This window comes from Manis javanica, chromosome 14 (genome assembly GCF_040802235.1).
Source record: "Manis javanica isolate MJ-LG chromosome 14, MJ_LKY, whole genome shotgun sequence".
Lineage (NCBI taxonomy): Eukaryota > Metazoa > Chordata > Mammalia > Pholidota > Manidae > Manis > Manis javanica.
In genome coordinates this window covers 59,894,304-59,915,180 of record NC_133169.1, presented here as the reverse complement: position 1 = coordinate 59,915,180, position 20,877 = coordinate 59,894,304, and the positions used below count along the sequence as shown (strand labels likewise).

General features: G+C 43.0%; 1 protein-coding gene across 3 annotated transcripts in view; it reads right to left on the bottom strand.

Annotated features, from left to right (window-relative positions):
- Positions 1-20,877, bottom strand: part of ZNF608 (zinc finger protein 608) — a 138,789-nt gene that overhangs the window by 73,924 nt on the left and 43,988 nt on the right. For all 3 annotated transcript variants that reach the window (XR_012125327.1, XR_012125328.1, XM_037005248.2), the window contains exon 3: positions 15,924-16,179. Coding sequence is in view for 1 of the 3 variants with exons in the window: in XM_037005248.2 (XP_036861143.1) it covers positions 15,924-16,179 (256 nt within the window). In the remaining 2 variants the exon portion in view is untranslated. The remainder of the gene's footprint in view (positions 1-15,923; positions 16,180-20,877) is intronic.

Sequence of the window (20,877 nt, the reverse complement as noted above, 5' to 3'; positions counted from 1 at the left end):
AAATGGGACCTGTCCCAACATCAGGGCGTAGAGCACAGGTGGTAAAAGGTTGGTCAACAACCAAAGGAAGGAGAGTTCTGCTACCAACACAGAAAGGAATGTCTGAAAAACCAGTCTGGTGAGCTACTCATGTTGCTAAAGTAAAGGTAAAAAGAACAGAGCTCAAGTACAAAACAATGATCGGGCCAGGCCTCATGGAGGAGGCAGGCAGAGCTGTGGATAGGAGAGAGATCATCCATTTCCAAAGATACTGAATTGCTTTTGTTTAGATAACCAAGAGCCAAACAAAGAAAGCAGTTTGTTGTTTCATTTATGTACCACTGTTTTAGGTTCCCAAACTGACAGTCTGTCTGAAAACCTAGCATAACTAAGCCACATCTGGGGGGAAATAACAGACCAAGTTAGCCATGATGATAATAAATTGAATGACTTGCTCTCTCTACAGAGGTGATAATTATGATGGCACATTTCAAATGGACTGAAATTATCTCAATTTCAGGTCATGTAATAAATGGTAGCTACCAAGAAAACAAAGAAACTTCAGGCTCTTTAAGAGTTTTCTCATCTATACAATATGGATATTATAGTTATTAAAAAAACAGGAAGATTAAATTTTTTATACAATGGAAAATGAACCTCCACCCATTCTCCCCACCCCTCACCCCCGAAATTGGCACCAAAAAAGTCACTGGCCAGGAAATCAGAGAAGACTATTTCTGGGGAAACTGATCAAAGCAAGAGAACAGTCATATGGAAATGAAAACCCCCAGCAGGGAACCCCTAGAGAAATGACCCACCCAGATCTTCCTGTACCATCAGAAGGTCCAGCCAAGGACATGGAACTTCAAACCACCTTCTTAGCACTTCTCTTCAACATAGACAGCCAAGGGTCATCCAGCATTTGGGGAAAGTCTCCAACACGAAAGACAAACAAAACAAACACACAGAGGAACTTAGAGGAATTAGAAACAACGGTGAGAAAAAAGGAAGGGAGGGAGGAAGGACCTCAAGGAAATGATACACTGAATTCATGAAACTAGAATAGGAGGCTTTTAAGGGAACAATCCTGATAACAAAAAAGAGGTTTTGCACATGAAAAATATATGAGGTTTTTTTCAATGAAAACACTGAAAGATAAAGTTGAGAAAATCTCCCCAAATCAGAAAAAAATGTAAAAACCTATACACCAGAGACTTGAAGAAGTCAAGAAAAGATCAGAAAAATAGAAGACCAACACAGCATGTTTAATTTACATATAAAAGGAGCTCTAGAAAGACACAAGGCTGGAAAAGAAATCACATCCTCTCCAAAGAAATCCACCCATGAGATTGCCAACACTACCACCTGAGTTACCAATGAGAGGAGTGTACTCAGCACAGCAGATTTTATTAAAAAGACTCACACCAAAGCATGTCACCCAGATAGGTTAGAATGCCAGAAACAGGAAAAAATTGAGGGTTGGGAGGTGGGGGAGCACATAGGCATCAAACACAAGCTCTCAAAACAGCATGGTGTTAAACTTCTCAAAGACAACACTGGGGAGCTTCAAGTCTGAGAGAAAACAGTTTTAACCATTTGTTTACCTATCCACTTTATCAATTCAGTATGAGAGTACAAGGAAAACAAGTCCAAACACCCTAGATTTCAAAAATTCTACTTCCTGTGCACCCTTTCTTAGGAAGCTATTCGAAGATGTGCTTCACCCAAATGAGGAGACAGAAATAAGAGCAAAGAGCACCAAGATCCATAAAACAGGGTATCGAACATTAAGAACGGTTTCTAGAGAGCGGACATGCGAGAGCTCAGATTTCTACGGCTCTGCATAGGACATAAACTATCAGTTCAGACGGGAGCCTACAGAACACTCAAGAGAGACCACTACAACAGACAAAATGTAGAGAATGCTTGGATGTATTTCAACTAAGAAGCAATTTATAATTCTGGCATGATAGTTTATGGTGAATTAGTGATGGGTACACAGAACACTAAACAAATAAAAAATAAAGACAATTTTTAACTGCAGGGAGAAAGCTGGATGAGAAAAGAAAGGTAATCATAGTGCATGGCCATGCTGTGAATAATATATGTACACAGTTATAATAACATAATCACCAATCACTGACCTATCCAAAAACTGCGGTGGGCAGCCTCTGAGAGGGCCCCTGCTTCTTGGTGTTCAGATCCTCAGGCGCTGCCCTCCCCTCCTTGAGTTTGGGCCCGACTGACTCACTCCTAATGACTACAACAAGCAGCAGAAGCAATGGGCTGTCCTTTCTAACATTAAGTCATACAGAGACTCGGGAGTTGATGTCCTTGGATCGTGCTGGGGAAGCAAGCTGCCATGTTATGAGCAGCCCCATTCAAGGCTCACATGACACAGGAAGTAATTCAGTCCTCCGTTCAACAGCCCGTGAGGCATTAGAGCCTGCCAATAGGCACATGAGTGAGCTGACAAGCAGATACTTCAGTCCCACTCAAGTCTTCGGATGAATAAGACACCAGCCACAGATGGACCGAAACCTCATGAGATAACGTGAGCCAGACACAACCCAAGCCAGTGGTCCTCAGATTCCTAGGCCACGGGCACTGTGAGAACACGTGTTTGTTGACAGAAGGTACTATGTTTGGCTATAAATTGTTATGCAGCAACAGATAATTCCTAACTATACTGGGAGAATAGATGGCAGTAAAATGCACTTGTGTTGGAGGAGGGGGATAGGAGCATTAACCCACCCTCTTCCATAATAGGAAGTTAATATAAAACACCTGGAACTGAAAAAAACACATTGGGAAAAAGCCATGGAAATGTGCCTTCAAAATATAAATATGCCAGCTAAGAGAGTTTGAGGTAGCTAGTTGCCTCTGGGGAGTAGAGACTGGGTGAAGGAAAAGGTGGAAAAAGAAACTACTGTTTTTTTTTTTTAAATTTTTTGGGTGGGGAGGGTCAGGGGCCTTCTGGTATAGACCTCATGATTTTTTAAACTACATAGACATATAGCCTGAATAAAACTTAAAAGTTATGAAGAAAACTGAACTACATTGATGTGTTAACTCTCATACATCCAATGAATTCTCAATTCCACAGCCATCTTTGGGGCATTTTAAGGAGTCTTAATGAAAGGTATATATAGAGAGAGAGACTAGAAGTAGTTGGCATGCGTGCAGGCACTTTCAGACCACTGTTAGAATGCTACCTTTCAGGAATCATATCAAATATGTTCGGTGTGCATTCTTCCTTGAAGTGTATGAGAGCATAAAATAAATGCCAGCCTACTTAGCATAGACACCACTTGACCTGCACAACCGCTAATAGTTCAATAAATGATCTCAGTAAACAAGGAGCTCCAGAAACAGATCCATTTCTGGAGACTTAAGTCATGCCTACCTGCTGTTCACCAGGACTTGGCACTAACCCACAGGGTGACTGTTTGCTAATGATTTTATTCGGAATCCTTTAAGTCTGAAATGATTCTGGCAAGCACACTCTATGACCTTCACAGTCCTTTGCTCCCCACACTTTGAAACCTTCAAGAAATTGTGTTCAGCACACCCTCCCATTCTACACATAAGCAAGGCAAGGCCTGGAGCCAAGCAACTAAAGCTGCATGCTGAGAAAAGAGACACCAGCCTGGTTCTCTGGTCTAGAATTCTGGTCTTCCCTCGTATCTTATCAGGCTTCCAGGCATTTCTCAACTACGTCATATTACTCCGTAAAATACCTTAGTTTTCAGTGAACGAGGGATAATGCTGGCAAAAGCTGAGTCTGACAGAGGAAACACTCTAAATGAACTTCATTAGGTCTTCGTACATACCTGCATTTTTCTAACAAATGGGGATGGTGGGAAGTGGGAGTTACCAACACTGGATCAATAGTTACATAGTTTTCCTCCTTTCAGTGAGTCTCCCTTTTCGCATCTCTTACAACCAATACTATAGTAACTGCAAAGTTAAAGCACTCACATCATTTTGTTTTAAAATGGTTTTCTTCATGGTTTGGCCACACATCTCTTCCCAAAGGCAGTCAGTCTGGTAGCAGTCCCAACCGCAAAACTGAGAACCCTGGGGGGGATTCTGCAACAGTACGTTTTTTAAACATCTGCTAAATGGATCGCTACTAGAACACTGCAGCCCAAAAGATAAAGGAGAATTTTTAATAAAAGTATTATAGGTGCTTCCCAGTTTATGCAATCGTGCCCTTCTGGAAGATCTTATTTATCATGTACAGTATTTGGCATGAAATATAAAATGCTCCTTTTGCTAAGTTATCACAAGGGCTTAAAAAGGCACAGAGCTGCTCACATCCTTTTATAGTCAGGTGGTCACTCAAGAGACTTTTCCCTATTCAAGTAACTGGAAAACAGAAAGAAGTTCAGTGCAGTAGGAGAGAGGATTTGGCGGCCTTTGAGCTATTTTAATGTTTTCATCTGTGGTTCTAATAAATCATGTTATGCTGACCAACTGACCTGGCGCCCCTGCTGTCACTGTCACTTTCCATTAATAATGAGAATGAAATAAATGGGCCAATGACACCCAACATGGCGCCATAACAAGTGGAACCTGCCAAAATTTGCAGAGTAAGAGAACAGCACAAATTCAGGTTTCCTAACAACCCCCTGTTCCTCTCTGAGTACCAGACTACTCTTTCTACTTTCCAAAATACACAAACAATTTGCACTAAGTAAATGTATGCAAGGTAAGGCTGTGCACCCCTTGGCAGACCTTCCTCGTCTCCCTTGGGAAGTGTAGCATAAAGCCTGGCTCTGCTACTGATCAGGTTGTGGTCATGCTGGGAGTCAAACTTGCAGGCAAAAAAACTTATTCACAGCCAGACCCCTGGGGATTTGGGTTAGCTGCCAGGCCTAAACTACTCCCCAGAGGAGGAGCCCAGTGTAGTCCAGGCCACCTCCTGAAATCTGGAGGTGAGCATTTGTGGGCAAGACACCTAGATTCCTCCCAAGCCATCACTGAAGCTACTGGAACTTTGTGGCATTTGATTCTCCTTTAGACCCTGCCTCGATTTCCACCCAAGTCTTAAATTCCCCATACTTCATTTTCCTCACTTTGAGAAAATGAGGGCGGTGATGTTAACCACAGCCTTCAACACTTAACAGTCACACTTGACCTATGCACTGCTTTGCTGAAATTCCATACTTGGAAATCTGCTGCTGCAAGAAACTGTAAGCTCAGGGGCACTGGTACAACAGATGGTATTTCTTTTAGAAGGTATTTAATTCAAAAGTCAGACAGATATAAAGTGAGAATACTAGATGGTGTATGCTTCAGAGACCCTCCGGTAACCGGCGGAGGGTTCTGTGCTTAGTGCCCTCCTTCTGAATCACTGGAGATCAGGGTGCAGTCAGAACAACTTTAAGTAGCTCACTGCATTCTGCTGCTTTGAAAACTACCCTCCATTCCCCTAATCCCACTGGGGTCCCATGACCAACTCAGAGCTCAGCATTTTTCAGAGCTCCACGCAAATGTGACCACCACGCCTTTCAGTCACCCTGCCAAGCAGAGGTCTTCCGGAAGAGACAAGGACACAGGGTCAAAGGAGACTGTCCCAGTCCCAGTCTGTGGCCTCCTAAGTTGTCTGTCCTTGAATATGCAAAGCCGCCATGATGGAAGTACCTCCCACAGACCTGCCTGCAGCTCGACCTGCCTGCAGCTCAGTTCCAGGGTCAAAGAGTGCCAAGCCCATGCCCCCAGACCCAATCACGTTTTTTCTGGGCTTCCCGTACCCACCGCCCTCTATGTTTATCTGCACAAGAAATAGCTTTATCGGTGTGCTCGAGGTGCCGGTAAGCAGCTCCCTGTGAGTTCCTCGGGAACTGGCCGACTTTTCACATTCTGACAAGCTACTGGGTCTCCCGGGCCGCTGAGAAAAGCAGCGGAAGGCGTCCTCGGTTGGTTCTCTTCCAGCCAACTGGCCCGCGCTGCTGCTGCACAAGTGAAACAAGACACACACTACACGTGCTCAAGTCAGCTCTCTCAACTTGACTTCAGAAGTTGTCTGTCAACATGCATATTACGACGACATCTACTTGACAACATATAAACCGCGCAGATGTACATGTGGGTCCCCGAAGAGCTGGAGGGATACAAGCTGCCCCCGGAAGCAGAAGGACATGTGGCCCTGCCTCTGACGTACGGCAAGTGGTGGGCCATTTTTTTCTTTCTTGTTATGAAATACGTAGTTGTAAATGACACTTGGGGTATTTTTGTAAAAATATTTGCTAAGTATTAAATTTAAAAAGTATTTCACTCTATAAGCCGAATTAAGTTCCCACATTTCAGTCAAAACCTCAAACTGCTAAGCAAATGTTTATTTGCCTTTGAGCATATTTTTTAAATAATTGGTTATATTCTCTCTCACACACATATCCCCAACACACACACTTAAAACCAAGAAAGACTGATCATTTCAGGTAGAAACTAGAAATCCAGGAGAGACATTACAGTCATAATGACTGTATGTACAGACATTACAGACAAAGTGCATCTCAGTTTCTCCATAAGAGCAATAGGGATAATTATAGGAGTCTCCCACAGAAATGAGAAGATGTGAAGTAGATTGTGTTGTCAGAGCAACATTAAGTCCCTAAGGCAAAAGTATTTAATTGTTCACACACCCCAAATGTGTCATGTGTCACATAAAGGAAACAGCCCCATTTCTAATGCCCAAGGACAGAAACACTAAAAGTGTCTCAAATACACATTTGGGTCAGAGGCTTAATTATGCAATGAATATACATGGGTGTGACGGGTCCACAACTTATTATTCAGTTATAAGCAATTATCAAATGAGCAATAACTTGCCTACCTCACTCATATCACTTCGTATCTGACCCCTCTAGGGTATCCTGACTGAGTTACCTCAGACTTTGTTAGATACTCTGCAACTGTGCCCACGAGCCTAATGTCCCCCAACTTTCTTTGCTGAGAAAGGCTTTTTGCACCCTATGATATGCCTTCTCCCACACTGCAGCTAGTTTTCCTTTTGCCCATCTCAGCCAACATTACTGGAGCAGGGAAGGGTGGAGAAGGGTATATGGGAATGTGGGCAGACAGTACCTTTTAAAACTGCCAGGCTAGTTCCTCCAGCGGCAGCTCGACACAGAAGCAGCTGAGGAAAGAGGCGAATAAATGGTGGACGCGGGGGGGGGGCAAGGCGGGGCTGGGTTGTGCCAGGGAGGATTCCACAACTGCTCAAGTATGTCATGGGACAAATTATATACTATCAACAGATCATGAAGCGTGAAGGTTTTCTCTAAGGATCTTGTCTTTTGTCCATCCTTGTTCTAGAGCAGCAGAACCCACCCAAAAGAAAGATGTATGCGGAGACACAAACGTGAGTGGCTTAGATTCCTCCCAGTTCAGAATGGATGTTTGACAGACTTATTTTCTCCCCTGGGCGTTTGAATTCCTCATATTTAAAAGGCTTTTTTAACTTCTTTCACTTGGTAAAAAGCTGTAAAATGTCATTCTAGACACCAGGAGCCGTAAAATCTAAACCTTTTTACATCTAAAGCAGGCCCTCCACCAGGGCAGAGCCTCAACCACACGCTCTCTTGGGAACATCACCTGCACACTTGCCTTTTCTGGCTCAACCATTTTGACTTTCACCACAAGAGCAAAGTCTCATTCCCTTTCTATGCAGGCACTGCAAGCTGTGCATCGGATTTGCATCCTCATCCTTTTTGACAGCAAAATAGCGAGTCCAAAGTGAGGAAGGGTAAGTGAGAAGGGCAGTTTCAACCTGGGCAGCGAAAAGTAAACTGGCACAGCTTTTTGGGAGAGCAGTTAAGCAGTATGTGCACTGCTGTGTTAAAAATGTTCATGCCCTTTGACTCGACATTTCTGTTTCTTGAAAAATGATCCTAGAATAATAATTGCAAATTTGTAAAACAATACAAAAACTTCATGCACCAAGATAAACTATGCAGTGCTTACATTTATTCAGTAAGTTGAAGGCACTGTGAATATCCACCATTAGAGGAATTTAAATTAAATTAGATTCTGTGTGTCTATTCCATGGACTATTCTCTGTATCAATGAAAAATGCTTCTTAAAGAGTATTTTAATAACTACACAAATGCTTATGTTTTAATGTTAAGATTAAAAGAGGAAGCAATATTTAAAAGTTTAGTATTAATTTAAACTTTTAATTAAATTTAAAGTGCAATATTTAAAAGTAAAATATTAATATTGCCAAATGATCTCACCACACTTTTAAAGAACGCATATTTAAAAAGGTAAGGAAGAGGTAAACCAACAAATTTATATGGGTGTCTGAAAAGTGACAGTATAATTTTTTTTTCTTTCACTTGTTTGGTTCCCCCCGACCAAATGTCATACTTCGGTTTATAATCAGAAAATTAAGACCACATTAAAGATATGATAACTGCAAGGAAAAAGCACACCAAATATTTTGTTTCTCCTGTTTTGTGAAGCCTGGTGCAGTATTAGTAAGGTGGGGGACTGAAAAACAATAAAACACTACCAGATTTTATAACGGCTTAAAAAAAAAATCAGTGACAAAATAGATTTCTGGAACGGGTATCTCCCACACTGTCTAGGCCAAATTTAACTTAAAAGTACCATATCTCTGACACAAAGCAAACTTAAGCAGGTATCAAGACCGTACCACTTTGTTCCACAAATTTATTCAACATTCAGCAAATATGTATGGCACACTTGTGCTGTGTCAGGCGCTGGGGATCCAACAGCAAACAAAGCAGATGGGATTCGTGCGCTTATGAAGCTTACACAATAGTGGGGATGAAAGGGACGGTTTATAGGCACCAACCCAGCTGAAGCTGACTCGGTTGCTCCTGCCAAACTCAGATGCTAGACTGTAAAGAATTTCCTATCATTCTGTGCTTAATAATAAAAATGCCAGTTGTTACGGAGCACAGCTTGCTCCCTCTCTCCCAAGGGCACTTCGTGAAATACACAGGAACTTTTGGGTGGTGGCAGAGAGAATTCCAAAACCCCACAGTTAAGTGTGAAGAGTAAGGGAGTGCACCCAGGTGTGTGGCCTTGCAGGGGTGAACCCCCTTTCTGAGTCTCCTTTGTCAAAATGTACAATCAGAACTGCTTGCTTTGGACTGTGTTCTGAGGATTAGAGGAAATCGTGCCCAGGTGGGCACGCCCCACCCAAGGCCTGGCACAGAGTTTAAGGGCCCAACAAATTGATCCTTTCTCTTTTCCATAAAATATACATGTTCACACATAAAAACAATCAAGAATCAAGTAAGGACAAAGACAGGAAAGTCAATGAAATGGGGCATTGGGTAGGCGGTGGTGACTGCTCCTAGGTATAGGGTTTCTTTTGGGGTAATGAAATGTTCTAAAAGTAATTGTGGTGATGGTTGCGTAACTCTGCACATGTTAAAAACCAGCGAACTGTACATCTTAAATAGGTAGATTGTATGTCACCTGAGTTACACCTCAATATGGCTGCTATAAAAAACTATTAAAGAAAAAGTCAATGAAGTACTTTTATCAACAGGCCCAGATGGGCCAACAGTTATTCTTTGCAATCAGTGAGACCAACCCCATTATGTAGTTAGGAAATACAACTTCAGTTCAAGTCACTATAATATTAGGACTCTTCTCAAGATTTTCTTACCAACTCCTTTACACGAAAAAGGGAAACAAACGCACAGGACAGTACCAAATACACAAATCTTGTAGGACAGCTTTTTAAATCTTTTACTAATATCTAAGACGTAGGAAAAGCTTAGTTTTAAATTCTGTATTTACATTCTGTGTTCACATAGAAGAGTAAGTTTTGCTACAATATCAACCACCTGAAAGGGGTCACAGAAAGCCTTTCCACAGCAAGTTCAAAACTTTGCTTCACTACTCAACACCTAATGACACTGACAAAATGTACTCGAAGGCACAAAAGAATAAATGTTTGGTCTAAAGAATCCTACCTAAAAGCAGCTTATTTTTCACTTTAGCAAGAGGTAAAGTGACTGACTATGTTATTGCTTTCCAACTAAAACACATAATCACTCAGCAAATCCAAGTTTTGGCCGCTTACCTCATCTGGAAAGCATAAGATGGGCAGGTCCAAGAATAAAGCAAAACCCAGGGAAATGGCATGGACAAGCCCTCTCTGCTCCCTTCTTTATTCTCTCCCCCATTTACACATCTTTCCTGAGTGTACACTATGTGAACACCTGTCTTCCATTTTTACTTTCTTTTCCTGTGAAGCCAGTAACATTAGTCTCAGTAATCTAGAAAATACTTTGATACGAGTTTTATAGTTATTTTAATAATATATATCCTTAAACCAATTTTATTTTTATTTAAAAAACTGTATTTTCACCATTGTACGCAAAATCATCAGAGGTAACTGAGACGGTGTAAGGTCCAGCAAGCACAAAGATCTGATTTTCTATTTGGGCTGCCTTTTGCATATAAAACTAGGCACCACTTGTACACTCTGAAAGGATCATTCTTTGTGCCGCTCTGTCACCAACAGTGGTGAATCTCAAGGAACCATCCACACTTTCATAGGGGTGACCGCCACTGCAAGATGGCCCAGGAAGTTGGGGGTCAAGTCCATGGCCAACTCACAGAGTGGTGCTAACTAGTAGTCCCTCCAGACCTCAAAAACCTTGTGGAATTCCTGTTGAGGATCAAGCCTAGCCCCTTGTCCTCACCACCACAGTGATTAAACATGCTTGCCTGCCACGCTCACGTGCTGGAGGCTGACTTACTTCCATGCAGCCCCGCACCAACAGGGAGCATGGCCCTCAGCCACCTCAGAGGTCGGCTGTGCAGTTGTAGTCAGCACGGGTATGGCAGGTAACGAAGCACAGAAGTGCAAGTGAGCATCTAACTCCCCCTATGAGTCAAAGCTGGATTTATAAAGTCACTGGGAAATACCTCTCAGTTAGGAGTCATATCTCACTTAGGAAAGTATTGCACCAACTCCAGGCTCAGTTCCTGAAAATACAAAGCCTGGCTTCATATATAATCTCTTCTCCAATCAACATTCAAAATGGAAAGTTCTACTTTCAGTAATAAGGTTGGAAACTAAATACTGCGGAATAGGAATAACAAAACCATATGTTAGCTCCATTGTCAATCACGTAGGATCATTTGCCTTTTAACGAATTGAACACCCTACCCTGAACATTTAAATACTATAATCTTCATGGCTTTGAGATGCAGGAGCAGAAGACTTTAAGAACATCTCTGGTGCTTTGAAGAGAATGATTATTTACTTCTCCAATTAATTGCCTTTAAGGCATTAATTCCCAAGATCACTTTTCTGTCCTTGACAAACATGCACAGAGCATCAGGTGAAGGCCCTCATTCGAACAGCCATTCCACCTCTCACACCAGGTGTTACGTCTTCTCAAAAAGACCAGACTCACTGTCACCAGCTGATATGTGTACTTCCATTACTGGGTCTGGAAACTCCCAGGTATGCTCACAGTACAATCTCTTGTCTTCTACTTTATTCAATTTCTTTAATACTCTGGGTTTCTGAACTTTTTTCAAAATTAATTCAGCAGAGACCACACAGAAAAGCAGCTATGGTCCCCCACCCTATTAACAAATTAGGAAGAAAGGGACTAATGAGTTGTCATTAAGTTGTTAAAACCCCTGTGCAGTTCACATTCGGGATCAAAAGCTGGGCCCTCTCTCTCATTAGCGCAGTGATTAACCAACTCAGCTCACCGGCCATCCCACAGCATCCTGACAAGATGCTGTCCGCCCTGGGAGGTAAATGAGCAGGTGTCTGTCCCTTTTATACCTGAGAAAATGGGGCAATAACAAGTGACTTCCTTAGAGGGAAAAGGCCAAGCAGTTGCAAACGTTAGGACAATCCTTTCCCCTGACACACAGCGGTTCTCAACCTTGTCTGCACACTGGGAACCCCTGGAGAGCTTTGGGGAGAGAGAGAAGGACATCACCATCATGTCAAGTCACCAAACCAGACCAAGGGAGGGCTGGGGCATCAGCAGGTGTTACAAGCCCTCCACTTGATTCAAAGGCACAGAGTTGAGACCTGCTGTCCCATAACGTATAGATACTTGAAGGGACATCAGTGACAAAGCCCAGCTTGCTTTCCCTGACTTCCTTTTCTTCAGTTGGCTGTGCCTATCCAACGGGACACGAGGAGGCCGGGGACGCAGAGTGGCGGGTCATCAGTATATGACAGTCCTAACAACGCACCATGGGCATGGCCCAACCATTCATGGCCTTGGGTAGGGCATAAATAAATAAATAAATAAAGGCCCAGGGAGAAACATGATTTAATAAAAACTGAGGGGAAAATACATTCCCAAGAGTGAAAATGCCAAGTTCAACACATGTGTATTTACACACACTGCTGTATACACCACATTTCTTCCAAAAAAGAGCAAATTGTCAAACAAGGAACTATACACAGGCATGTGTGTCCCAAATGCCAGGAATGAAATACTAAAGAAATTCTTTCCAACATCTGCCAGTGATTTTGTGCAATACATCACTGCTCCTATGCACTCACCTTAAAGAAGAAAGATCCGAGTCGAGTAACTAAACATCCAAATGCAGTAATAGTTTTTCTCTCCTATTGAGCATGATCTGAAACCCACTGATTATTTCCAGAGGAACTTCTCTACTAACACTTAATGCATGAGCACAATTTGATTCTCAGGCAACCAGGACTTCACGCGACTAAAAGAACCTCAAGTGAGGCAGTCCAAGCACCATAAACAATGGTATTTAGCAGGGATTTCATATTCCAGTCTTGCTGTGCCATACCATCCTCCTACAAAATCATGAGCATATTCAATATTCCCCCAAAGACGGCAGATACAATGTCTAGGACCTCAAAACAGACACACACACACCACCTTCACACACGCGTGAATGCACATAACAAATTAGGTCTGTGGAAAACACCACCAGTTACCCAATGCCCTCAAAACGAAAATGCCAGGGAAGAGATTTTATGCGACTCAATCTACAGGACATTAGTCAGAGGCCACTGACAGTTTTAGAACAGCTCGACTTGAAGCTCTTTGTCCGTGAAACCTCATACTAGAAAACTGTTGTGACTGACTCTCCCCTCCCCTTCTCCCCAAACCCATCTCATTTAGCTCTGCCAAGGAACTGGTTCCAAATGTGTTCGTTCTGGTTCTCTCTTTGTCTTTCCCAAAAGGGAAAAAATTAATGGTCAAGTGGGTTTAATTTTTAAATTGGTACAAGAGCTTTAACCACACTGTATTGAGGGGGAAAAAAAGGCAAATGGAATGCTCTTATAAATGGTTGCACATTAAACATGCATCTTATGACCCGGGCCTTTACTGAGACGAGGTCTTCAATTCTATGGAGGTCATAAGTTTAGTTTATTCAGCAAGAATAACTCTTATTAACAGCTCCAGCTCCTTCTTGTCACCACCGTAAACATCCACACATTCCAAATCCTGGAAAATGTGAGGCAGGAAAGAGAAGGCTGGAGCAGCCACGGCTGCATTACTGTGCCTGCGAAGCTTCTGAAGCTATCAGGTGCCAATGAGGGGACAGAAGACATCCACAGGGTTGGACGGGTCACAGCACAGAAGATAAAAACAGGAACACCGGACTCCAGGGACTGATTTCCCAGAGAGCAGGGCAGAACTGGTTATCACTACCAAATGACAAAAACAGTAATAATACCAGAAAGCTCTATATATGCCCAGAGTATCAGAATTCCATTATCAACTCATGTACCGCTACACATTTTAAATACAAGACTGTTTTCTAAACAGCCCCATCTTTCTTTAGACAATAAGGTTAAAGTCAAACCAAGCAGACTTCCAAGCAGAGTCTTACAGTTATTCCAGAAAGTCTGTGGTTAATTTCGCATTGCCCACCCTGTGAAGTCACACTGCAGGAACTCAGTCCTACCCGACGCTGGAATAAATAACATTGGGATAAGCAATGAACTGATGGGCGCTCAGTCATGGCTAAGAGATAGGACACGGCACTTCACCCTAATGATCGAGTTATCCAAAGATGAGAAAATCTTACTTTCAAGTTTATGGAAATTAACCTTACTCTTTTCAAATCTTTCTCTGTTGTTGGAAATCAGCACCTAAATGAATTAACTATGACCATATTAATGTCTTGGTTCCTTTTCTATACTTTTCTCACCAAGATGACAGTCTGAAACCTCATCTAACACCTCTGCTCTAGGAAAAAAATCTAAGAAGGCAAACTGTGTGCAACCCAAGGCAAGGCATCCAGAGAAGCCTGCTCCCCTGGGGGTCCCCCTGCACTGGGCGTAGGGGGTCAGAAGAGGCAAGCAAGAGGGGAGATTTTTCATTCCGGCTCCTCTTACATTAACTCCTCCCAATGAGGCTGTAGTGTTTTCAATGGCTTTCCAGTTAAAAGGACAGAGAGAGGGGCCCCCAAACACTATAAACATTTACAAAGCCAAAAGTCAATGTTAACTATGGCTCCCAGTTGAGCAAACAAGAGAGCTCCCCGTATCTACTGCCCCCAGTCCCACTCTCCAGTTCCTTCTCATCTAATTAAGCCTTTATTTTTCCTTACTGATGCTGTCTACAAAGTTTTTTCATCTATTTATGAAATCTACCCTACCAGAGCATAGTTAATGTAATATGCAGCATTCCAAGGTTTTGCCAGGAATTTCTGTTTTCCTATCTTAAAACAGCTCGAGCTCTTGCAATGCTTTCTGGCAGTCAGGCTTACCCTGTCACCTGATTTTCATTCTTCACGTCGTTTTCTCCCCTTTCATTCCCCAGTTTGTCACTATTGTTAACTATTTTGTCTCAATGGCTTTTCCCCCAGCGATATCCCCAATACAGTCCCTCTTTCGCCACTGGGCCTCTTCTGCATATGTGTCACTTTCTCCCCTTTGCATCTCAGCCCTCCGTTTCGTTTCCCCCTTCATAGAGAGCCCTAAACGATGACTTTGAGCTTCAGACCTTTCTTGTTACCCTCATTCTTGCCCTTACTCCTTTCCCAAATGACCATGACATTGTCATCCAATCTGGCTTTGAGGATAAAACAAAGGTTTCCTAGGCGCTTCCCTCTCCTTTGTTCCCCGGTGCACTCCGGGGGCCCACGCTGCTGCTTCCTTCTCTGTTTCCACTCCATGCAATCTCCAATGGAGCAATGAGCTCTCTCCTTGGTATTTGGTTTTTGATTATCTGTCGGCCTCTGTCAATGACACTGGCCATACGCGCTGTACTTGATGATCCTGTGCTATGAGATGCAGCCAGTCATGGTTTGGGCCCACCACTGGCATGGCAGGTGCTGGGTTTGTATTTCTAGTAGCAATGACAGATTAACCCTGTTTCTATTTCTCCTGCACCTTGCTTCTCTTGTGACTCTTGGATTACATCTGCCAGATGGCCTGCTGAGGTAAGGGGCAGGGAAGGTGCTATGTCTCTGGCCACAGGAGAGAACTGACTGGCTCACCTGGGGCGTAAGCCTTTGACCTCGTCTTCATCAGTGCTGTGCACCAAACAGCCAAAGCCACAATGTGGCAATGGCCCCCACTGAATACAAGAACCGTTCCTCGATTCAGAAGGTATATATATATAAGCCGAAACACACAACCAACCATGTCAGGACAGACAGATGAGTTGGCACACCAAGAAGAAAACAAAGTTGACATCCATCTCCCTTGCTAATTTCCACAACATCTCTTAGGGGGAAGGGTAACCCTCACCCTGCTCCTCAGTCCTTCCATGTTAGCACTTAGAGCAGAGAACACCCGAGACTTCCGGAATGTAAAAGCAGCCATGAGCAGAAAACAAACATGGGTCCGAGTTCTACAAAAATCCAGGGCACGGACACCACTTTTCTTTCCTCTCCGAATACCACAAAACAAACTCCCCTTACAGGTGGACATACCTAAATACATCATGGAGAAATAGATAAAAATGAACAGTATTTACCTTCTTCTGTTTCATGCCACACGATCCCTTCCAAATTCACGCTGGTCCCAGGCTCACAGGGCCCCAGACACTCGGGCTCGGTCACTACTCCAACTTCACAGGTATTGACACCCACCGAGCGAGTCCGAACCAAAAGCTGCTCAACCGGTGCTGCGATACTGGACGAAGATGGGGGGAAGTAGGAGGGCAGAGGCTGAGACGTGAGACTGCTGGCAATCGGCGGTGGTGGGGCCGGCACTGTAAACAGGGGGTCAACCTGCAAGACAGACAGACTTACTGCAGTGGTGCAGCATTCCTGGACTTCTTTCTACTGTGGCCTGTATACCCTCCCTTGGAGAACACATCACCCTTCCCAGTTCCCTTTGCAATTATAATATGCTTTGAGTATTTTAATGGTGCCAAAATACAAAGCAGAAGAGAAACGAGCATTCTATTTTTTTCATGCCAAGCAAGGCAAACATCGGAGCTCTGCAGGCAGGCCTTCAGCGTCCTCCTAAACTCACCAACGAATTCAGCCTCAGAAGATGCGAGTGAAATAGACGTTCACCGACCGTGAGCCTTGGCAGACATGAATGTGTTTTGCACAGTTAAGACTATTTCCCACTTGCAGGGAAATCTTAGTTTCAAAATTGTAACATTTTCCAAAGGAGAAACTCCAATAAACACCATATATGCATCACTGGACATTTAAGCACAAGAGATGAACTAAAATTGTTTTCAAAGTACTTTATAAACCATAATGAATTAAATCACCATTAAAAAATATTAACTTACTCTGTTGAATATATAAAACACACACTTGATTATACACACTGAAACACATAAATGGATATTATTAGCAACTATTAAGCATCAACTGTGTATTATGTGTTCTACTGCCAAGTTTAGCAGAATATGTATAAAATGGGGAAATAAATGTGTACACCCAATACCGACAGCATTTGATTTTCTCTGATGCCCAATTCCTTTGTGGTTCAACTTGTAAAGATCCCTGATGAATGTGACTGAGGCTCAGCATTCCTCTCTCTAAATCCAGGACAGAAATGACAGACAGTACAAGATCTCATGATGCAATGGCATCTCTCTGCACCCCTGTCCTAAGGAGAACAGTAAAGGAGCTCTTCACCCCAAAAAGTTTAGGACTCTGGCCATGATGAAACCAAAGGTTATACATGCACTAAACAAGTAACTCACCAACCCACCCATTCATTCGGCCAGCCCATTTTCACAACTGTTAGGACTGCTACAGAACTGCATTGACCTGGCTGACAGGTCATCAAACATGGAAAAAGCCTAGTGCAAAGCACATCTCACCAAGACTCCAGATCACCTTTGTCCTCACGTTGTGCTTGGACATCACCTACATAGAAGGGATGGTACCTTGCATATTTCTTTGGTTTGTGCTAGCAAATCACATGTGTGAAAAGGACACATAGAAGGTTGTTCTGGTTAAAATGCCATTTTAGTCTGTTATTCACATATTCCCAATTAACCTTTGTCAGAAATCAACACTTGGTTACAGCTGTAATGTTATAGTCTTTGTTGTTTAAAAAAAAAAAAACCCCACACACAAAGAATGTTTTTCAAGATAAGTCATCTGAGGAAGTACGCTCCTAGTTAAACAGCTGAAGCAGTCATCTGTGTGGGCTCCTTGTTCATATGACTGTAGGAACTATTTCGACAGTTTGCATTTTGCTGAAATGATAAACTGACGTTCATTTGCCTGAGTGATCCAAGATGCACTAGAACAGCCCTTCATCCAACTGCATGTTTAAAAAAACTTAATTTCCTGCTCTCAAAGCTGCCATAAAACTTTTGCTCCATGCTTTTTATTGTTCTGCATTCTTGATCACAGAGCCCAAGAAAGAAAAGCATTTAACAGCTCCCAACCCCAGATTTGGTGATTTATGCTTTCGTGTAAATGCAGCTTAATGTGGATCAAAGTTCACACTGATAGTTCCTATTTTAAAACTGAGCTGACAAATGAAGAAGAAAGTTCTGACGGAGGAAATTTAAGGGTGTAGGGAGGGTGGGGGAATCCAATGCTACCTTTTATTCTTTACTACAACTAAAAGACTGTGTGAGAACAGAACTGCTCTCCAGAATTTAAAAAAAAAAAAAAAAGGGCAGTTTTTACTCTTTTTGTATGTTTCCTGGAAACTTCTTTATTTGTAGTTTGTCAGAAATTGACTGTAATTTGATGCTACATACATAAACTGAAAAGACAAAATGGAACAATATTCGCAAAATACTCTTATCACTTGATCGACAGCCTACTTTAATTCCATGAGGAAAAAAATATAGCTTCAACTTGGATACACAAGAAAATGGAATGAAATAAAAGGGGTGGAGTCTGAGAGCATCCACGCTCTGATTCTGGCGATCTGAACACCATGAGGCAATGCCTGCAACAGAAGTAGTAAGGACAGGGCGCGTGGACACCAGGATTTGGCCCCAACTGTAATTCTAATTAGCTTGGGACTCTGTAGAGTCATTTAACCTTGCTGAGGCCCCATTTTTCTCAACTGGAAAGTGTATTTTCCTACCTTGAAATATTGATGACAAATACATTCAGGCAGAGATACCAGACTAAATCCCTATTTCAATGTAACTCTACCTATGAATATGTTTGCAAATATAAATACACACTTATATACTCTTTGGGATAGTTATATAATTCCAAAGATCAAATTCCTAAAGAAACTAGGTAGCTTGAGGGGAGCGGCCATGGTATCCTGCACCTAACTGCAAGTGAACGGTGTTCACTTCCATTGATACAATCCAAGGGTGACGAAGAAAGTTTAGTTTGTGACATTCATAGAAGGGACTTTGGAGCCTTATCCCCATGTTATAAATGAGAAAGCTAAGGTTCAGAGAATTTTACTATAAGTAATGAACCTAATCATACAAGGACCCCAATGTGATAAAAGTCTAAAACCCTTAAACATGATAGGAAAACTCAGTAGGTAGTAATACTGTAGAGGCTGGACTCTGACTTAGGCAAGTGACTTTCTCTCTTTTCCCACTATCCTGGCTCCACGTGGTAGCTCACAACTGCAGTTCCTACAGCACCAGATCACCACCACCAGACAGGAGATCAGGACACTTGTGTTCCTTGGATTTCAGGATTTGGATAAAGAACAAAGACCACCATGTGGTCTCCTGAAGGCCTACTTCCCGGGCGTCAGCAACCTCAGAGGAGGGCAAGCAGTCACAGCCACTCTCAGAGGTATTTTATTGGGCTGGTGCACTACTTTTTAAAACATTCCAACTTAAAAAATTAGGGAGAAGTCTGAATTTCCACTCTCAAGTAATCATTGGGTAAGATGCTATATGGGGCCCACATCCCTCATGCCATCAAGTGACAAGGGCAGGCTAGCAGCAAGCTGCCCAGACACAGGCAGCTGAGTCTGTGCTCCCAGCTTTGCCCTGTGACAATCGCAGGAAGTTTTCAGTACAAGGTCACCTAGTCCAACCTACTCATTCAGAGGAGATTGTAGCCCACAAGTGTGCAAAGGCAATAAGCTGTCTCTAGTGGTAGTCTAGGTGAGTGTCCTATAAGTGGGAACTTTACAACAGGAGCTCAAACACATACACCAGGAGACAAGAGGGTGGAAGGGAGATAATTTATTATCTTTCTGCCAACTAATGCCCGCAGGGAGAGATGTTCCCCCCCAAAAGGTTTCAGTTCTCTTGTGTATCACATGGTGTGGAACAAAGCTCATGTACCATATGTAGCACAGGATTTTAAAGGATTTTCACTAGTATTTTTGCCTCACACAAAAGATCTACTCTACTGTACCCAGATTTCTCAGGTTACTGATCCACACCCTAAACTGTAATTTCTCCAACCAATGTGGCCCATTAAGACAGAGGGCTTTCCACCAGGACTCCCTCCTGAGGATGCAGCACGCATGCGGACTTAGTGGTGGACCTCGGGTTGCACTAATGTCAGTCCTGAACTGATCGGTCCTTGCTGTGTGGGACCCTGAGCAAGGTACCTGGCTACTCTAAGGTTCAGGGTCCAGATCTAAGAAATGGCGCTAAGATACCAGTGACCCCATAGGCTGGCAGTGAAGACCCAGAGAGGTAATTCATACAAAGTGAAGGCTTAGCATGGTGCTTAGCTCAGAGTACATGCTGGCTTTGAAAAAGGGGGAAACAACAACAAAAACAAGAAAAACAGCCCCTGCTCTGACATTACAGCTCCTTTACCCTGCGTGCGACTTTACAAAGCGCCTTTTATATCCTGCTATTTTTAACATAAATCTATAATCTCCTCCAATGGCATGGCTAAGTGTGGTTAAACTGTGTTAACAGTGTAAGAAAAAGGGCTTATCCCTGAGCAGCTGAGCCCAGGGAAACACTGCTCTTTACATAAGGAGGCAGCGGATGGCAGCAGCTGGCTCAGTGCCCCCGCTTCAGAGCAGCTCCTGGTGAATCCTATGCCTCTACAAAATCTTCTTCCATTCATCTCTAGTCACGCCTCTTTTTCTCACACTGCTCCCCACCAAAGTCTCCTCTCCTTGCCTAAATTTCATCACATATCCACCTAATAAATAATTACCACACCCTTGCTGTGTGCCAGGAACTGTGCAGCCAGGAGGCTGTCCGTGGCAGCCTGAGCACAAAAAAATAGCCTGCAGGGCAAGACCATGTACCACAGGGATCAGTTGGTCTGTGGGCTTAGAATCCCAGCTCTGCTTAGCTACGTAACCACAGGTACCTCACCTCATCTCTCTGGGACTCAGTGGCTTCACCTGTAAAATGGAAATAACACCAGGCTAATGTGACCACGACATGAGATCACACACTCAACCTCAGCTCTGGGCCTGTACAGAGCTGCACTCAATAAATGAGAGCTATTGCCACTGTAAATATTATTATCATTATTACAAATAAACCTAAGTCTGGAACAAAAAAGAAATCAATATGCAGTTTGGCCCTGTGAGGC